The sequence below is a fragment of the Coturnix japonica genome, chromosome 6, assembly GCF_001577835.2.
Source record: "Coturnix japonica isolate 7356 chromosome 6, Coturnix japonica 2.1, whole genome shotgun sequence".
Taxonomy (NCBI): domain Eukaryota; kingdom Metazoa; phylum Chordata; class Aves; order Galliformes; family Phasianidae; genus Coturnix; species Coturnix japonica.
In genome coordinates, this window is record NC_029521.1 from 1,690,590 (window position 1) to 1,696,589 (window position 6,000).

The 6,000-nt window shown below is 38.7% G+C and overlaps 1 protein-coding gene across 2 annotated transcripts in view; it reads left to right on the forward strand.

The window, feature by feature from the left end:
• The window catches only part of LOC107315549 (LIM domain-binding protein 3-like), an 83,511-nt gene that overhangs the window by 44,850 nt on the left and 32,661 nt on the right, over nucleotides 1-6,000 (forward strand). For both annotated transcript variants that reach the window (XM_032445482.1, XM_015866012.2), the window contains exon 5: nucleotides 3,624-3,646. In XM_032445482.1, the coding sequence (XP_032301373.1) occupies nucleotides 3,624-3,646 (23 nt within the window). The remainder of the gene's footprint in view (nucleotides 1-3,623; nucleotides 3,647-6,000) is intronic.

The window sequence follows — 6,000 nt, forward strand, 5'->3', positions numbered from 1 at the left end:
AGGGACATGGGTCTGTTCAGCTTGGAGAAGGCTGAGAGGAGTTCTGATCAATGTTTTTATGTAACTAAAGTGCAGGAAGCAATTTGGAAAAGGCTGAACTCTTATCAGTGGTATGTGACAAGGAGCAATGGCCAAAAATGGAATGTAGGAAGTTCCACACAAATGTGTGGATTAACTTCTTTACAGTGAGGGTGACAGCACTGGGACAGGCTGCCCAGTGAGGTTGTGGGTTATCCTTTTTTGGAGCTATTCAAGACTCCTCTGGATGCCTACTTGTGCAACATACAGCAGGGAACCTGTTTTAGCAAAGGGGTTGGACTCAGTCTCTACAGTTCTCTTCCAACTCCTGTAGTTCCATAATTCAGTGACTCAGCATTTCCAATCCCAATTAATTTAACTGAAGAAATTCTACACTCTCTTCTCATACACAGGGTAATTAAGAAGGACAATTCCTGTTTAAAAGAAATCAGGTTTATAGGCAAGATCAGCCAAGTGTACCTCAAAATGCTTTCCAATTACAGTTCTCTTGAGAGAAACTGTTTTTTTGTTTTATTTCAAAAAGCCAAGATTTCTGGGAGTGTATCTCACTCTTTCTCCCACTATCTTCACGTACCTTCTTAATGTCTGTATTTTGGATGGCTCTGCATTCTGTTTATTACTGAAGTAACAGCACAGCTGCAACCATCACTCACTGCAGTCAGAGTGAAGCACACTTGTGATACCAGAAGGAACTGTGATGGGGCCATGTAACTCCATGACTGTGGTTTTGGGGTGCAGAAAAGATGCTGCTACTGAAAATAGTTGCATGATAACTATTGAGCCATGGTCTGACCCACTGATTGAGCACCTGTGGAAAGGACCTGGTCAGCCCTGGGAGCACAGGTGAATGCAATTCAGTTGTGAGTTGTGTGAAAGGAAGGGGTAGAGCCTGGCTGCACCTCTCTTAGACCTCTTTTAAGAGCTGACTGCCACAGGGGAAGGATCTCTTTGTGGAGATCTCTCCTTGGCAGAGCTTTCTACTGTGAACTTGGAATCTTCAGATATGGGTGAGCAGTCTTCCCCTTCTTTATAGCACCTGTGTATCACACCTGTCCTTCCATCATCACATCTCTGTTGTACTGCCCTTCCCATTGTACCGATCTGTCCAATTGCTACCACACTTCTGTCTTCATTTTGCTGTTTTTCCATTTTTTTCTCCTTTACATGTACACGTTTATAATCAAAGCATACAAAGTCTGTTCCAAAAGTAATGCCTCCTATTTTATTATGTTGTCTCACAAGATCAGAGGTGGATATTGGTTGTATTGGAGCTTTGAAACTGTGCATTCATGAGCATGCACTTATCAGTGGAGTAAAAGTTATAAGGAAATGCAGGTTTGGGTGTAAATCTGAAGACGTGTTTTGTTTTGATTTGTTGAGATGCAAATTCAATTTGCTATTTTTGCCAGGTCATTTAAACATAGTTGTATGAATTGCTGTCAGAGGTTTCACCATCCTGTCAATAAGCTAAAAACTAAGTTAAAGTTTGTTTCCTTGACTTTGCCAGTATATTAGAGCGTCTGCTGCTCTGATGCACTTGCACATTAAGATTTGAAGATCCTGAGCCAGGTTAAGAAACATAGAAGTGGCTTTTTAGAAGTGCAGAACTTTGTGCCCCTGAAGGGGAACATTAATAAATGTAAAGAATGAATCATAGCTTCTGACATGTGGCTCTTTTTCCATTCCAGTGCAAGTTATTTTTCACACTGTGGGTCAAGGGCATTAAATACCTGTCCCCACGTGTCCTTGTCAGGTGGCTTGGGCTACTTGCTTCTTAATGCAGCAAGTTGGGTCTTTCATGTGTCTGTAGTTAGATTTGAGTTAAACTAGTGTGCGGCTCTGAACCAGAGAGGGTTCTCTTATAGCATATGGAATGTCAAGAGAAACAAAGCTTTACTCTTTGAAGAAAATTGGTAACATCTTCACACCTAAAAAAAATCTTTGAGATGTGGCTGTTGAGCTGTTCTTGGTATACACATGTAGTGTTTTATCTTTGCACATATATTTGTTTTTATAAGATACCCTTTTGTTAAAGGCTATGGTAAGCATCCTGATGTTCCGTCATTGTACGTGTAAAGCAGAGACTTGGATTAGTGGATTAAAGCATCCATCAGAATCCACTTCAGAAAATGATACTGTTAGACCGTATTTCATTGTAAGTGAGTGCCCAGCTGTCATCCTGTAGGTACCTAAAATGGATATAGGATCAGTGATATGCTTACAGGCTACAGCTTGTTCCTAATATAGCTCTGCTGGTTCCTGTAACTTTATATAACTAGATTGTTATATTTGGCTTTATGTAGGGTTTATAAAATTAGAAGAATATTCTTGAATCTGAGGCTGGAGAACAGTAGTTGCAGAAGGCAATCTGTGATTGCCTTGCCATTGAAAAGCGAAAGGTACAAATCCTTTACAGCAGCTATGACTTGTAAGAGCATTTTTCAATCATGAAAAATGCAACAGGGTGAACCAATTGCAAAACGCCTGTATGTTTTATGAATGTAAAAGTGCAGCATATCAAGGGTTCCCTAAGAGAAAAAGCATGGCATTCTGGTTTGAATGTCAGTCTAACGCTGATGTCCAGTGTTTTGTATCAGTCCCACATCTACTTCAGATCCAGCATTACAGCAACAAGGCGGATGGCATAGTGCCTGGTACTGTTAACTGCAGCTAAATAAGGAGAGAAGATTGTCTGATCCCCTACTCTTCATTGTTTGTTTGCTCAAATCACATTGGCTTTTTCTTCATCTGTGAATACAATCTAAGCTTTAAAGAAACTAAGGGAAAATATACATGCATCCTGTGAAAGCTATAATTGAAACCAACTGAAGTTATTAGCAAGTAATATCATAGGATATGACAGTCTGAGCATGCTCTCTTGCTCCCAGCTTTCACCATGTAAGACTTTTGTTTTCATCTTGTTACTGTGTTTCTTTTGGAATTACCATTCAAGTCGCAGTCTCTTGTTGTTTATGCAGTGAAGCAGAATTCACCACAACTACATGTTTTTTCAGACTGTGCACATAGAATATGAATTTCATATAATTTTCAGCCAATAGGTAGTTAAATAAGAAGGCACGTACCTCAGTTTTAGATTTAAAATAGTCACTGAAATTTTTTCCAGCAAGTAAAAGACAAAAAAGTCAATCTTGCAATGCTGATTTTGAGGATAACCTGAGGTGAACCAATTTCACCCCTGAATATTTAGTATCTAAGGGAAGAACATAATCTCTACAACTCATTTGCTATTTTTAGTTGAGAATCTACTCTGCAAATACTTTTTTTTTTCCTGTGATACACTTAGATAATAGCACATTCAGGCATGTACAGTAATAACATCATGTTCAAGGGTCAGGCGAAATGCCATAGTACCCTACTAGATCCATCTAGATAAACTATAATCCCTGCTTTTTTTCCTTTCTTAATCATGTTGGTGTTTTCAGGCATACATTTGTTTTCACTCTTATTTGCAGATGGCCTTAAAGCTTTAGTAAGCTGTAACTACCTTTTCCTTTTGCACTGTAAAAACTACTGATATTTTCTGTTTGGTTATGATGTTGTTTGTTCTCTTTCTCTTCTTTTAGGTTATAACCAACACCACTTCCAAGTTAGTATTATTCATGTACTGCTAAATATTTGTGTTATGCTGTATGTGTGAAGATTTGCTTTCCGGGGGAGCATGGTCCCTGATGTTTCTGCTGTGTCTTGCTTATGAGCTTTTTATTTCTTTTTGAATCTTATTGGTTTGGCAAGCATCAGACGCTGCTATTGTAATCCAGAAGTGCTCTGTTCTAAGCACACGATGTATATTTTTCATGGTGGTGTTTTAATACTGCACGTGGACTTAGCATCTGTGCTTAGCTAGTTCATGTAGCTGCTTTCAGACTTCTTCATTTTTACAGTCAGGATTGGATTCTTTCTAACTTTTTATGTAGATGCTGTGCCCTTGGGATTTATTGGAGCGTTCTTAGGGGCATTATTAGTGACGTATTTTTTGTCTAAGCATTAACTTAATTTCTGAAGTTGAACTCCATTAGAACTCTAATTTTGGTTGCTAATAGATATGATACTGAAAAGACCTAAAAAGTAATTGACTCTAGTAAAAACAAAATATTCCCCACATAAGGGTTTGTTTGATTTGGAGCTGTGATTGATCTCCTCTATTTGTGAAGCTGACAAATTCCTCAGCTCTGATCTTGAGTTTTCTAAGATGAGGGCAGAGTATTCTTTTTTTAAAGTCCTCTTCTGTGTTTGAGCTGAATGTTGTCATTAAATTACTGAAAAGACTGGGTTAAATTCAGCTTAAAATAAATACCTGTTTTAGTTATATGTCAAATTTAAACTGATAAGAGAAGGGTAGAAGTAGTAGAATACATACAATTTAAATAATATTTAATACTTATAATTTTCATGGGACTGGAATTTTCTGTTTATTTCAGTGAAGTAATGTCATGCAATCGATGCAGGTCCTGTGGGCAAATAAAGCTCTCGACATCTTACACTGATAACTGTTCTGACTGTACTGGAAAGCAGAAGTCACATTACAGGGGTGTTGCTGTCTTTCTTTGGCATTTATTTTTACGTACCATCTTTAAGTATCTTCTATAAAAGTGGTAATTTCATTCTCCATCCTTTGGTTCACAGTCTCTGCGAATCTTGGTTTTAGAATCTCTTCAGTTAGCCTTGTAGCTTGGGGAAATGAGAACTGTAAATTCAAGTTCTTTGGGCTTTATGTGTTTGTGATGATTAGGTGATCACTGAGAATGTTACGAAGAAGAGAGGTACTGTTGTTAGAGTAAGGCATGTGCATGCTGTGAAGTCATGAGTATAACATGCTAGACATTTCTGCATATCACCTTTGGACAGATGATGTCAGCAGAATAATAATATAATGTTGGAGAACAGGTGATGAAGAGGCCTTTTAGATGTGAAAGTGTTTTGTTATTAATAAAAGATCATGTTTCACTTTTCCCAGAATGTATAATCCAGCTTTCCATTTTCTTCCCTTTTAATGCTGATGTGTGTCATTAAAGGCTATGGCTGTAGTACAGTATGTGCTTGCTTATGTCGCTGTTCCTTGAGCATGTTGCTGTTTATGTTCTGAGGAATATTTCTGAATGATGTGTAACTGACTCTCTCCTACTGCCCATCTGCAGTCAGGGCATCCCACCACAGAGAAGGCTTAAAGCAGAGTCTTCCTGGCTGAACTCAAGGGTGGCACATCATCACTGCTATTTACTGATGGCTGTCTGATGGTTGCCATCTTCATTTTCTTTTTTCTTCAATTCAGTGTTGGCAGTTCAGATTTAGTACTCAAACACACCCTGTGGCTAACTTAAGACTGACAAGAAGACTATTGTTCCACTACTGAAGCAGATATAGTTCAGTCCCAGGGAAGAATTCAGCAAAAAACTTAATATAGTCAATATGATGTAATGGTTTTATATTGAAAATGAAACTTGTTCCATTCCAACTGATTACGTCTTTCAGAATTAGTGCACTACTTTAGTTGCAACTGCTGGGGGCAGGAGGGCTATAACCATTCTTAGCTTTTGACTCAGTTCAAGATGAAATCTTTCTGAAATACCTGCATTTAGCAAAGGATGGAGGTTTTCAGTTTTGCTTAGTACTGGCAAGCTTACAGGAGCTACGCTGCTGATTCTCCTGCTGTTGTCAGGGCAGGATAAGCAGACTGGATATTAATCTGACATCCCACCGGTTAAGGAAAAGCAATTACTTCAGTGACTAAGAGCTGAGGTTTTGATTTTTTTCATTATAACTCCAGACCATGCTTAATATAAACTGTGGGAATGTTAACAGTACTCAGCTAGGCAGTACAAGGAACCTAGGTGCAATTTAGCCCAAGTCACAGATCACAGAATCACAGAATGACCCGGGTTGGAAGGGACCTCAAGGATCATGTAGTTCCAACCCCCCTGCCTAGCAGGGCCACCAAACATA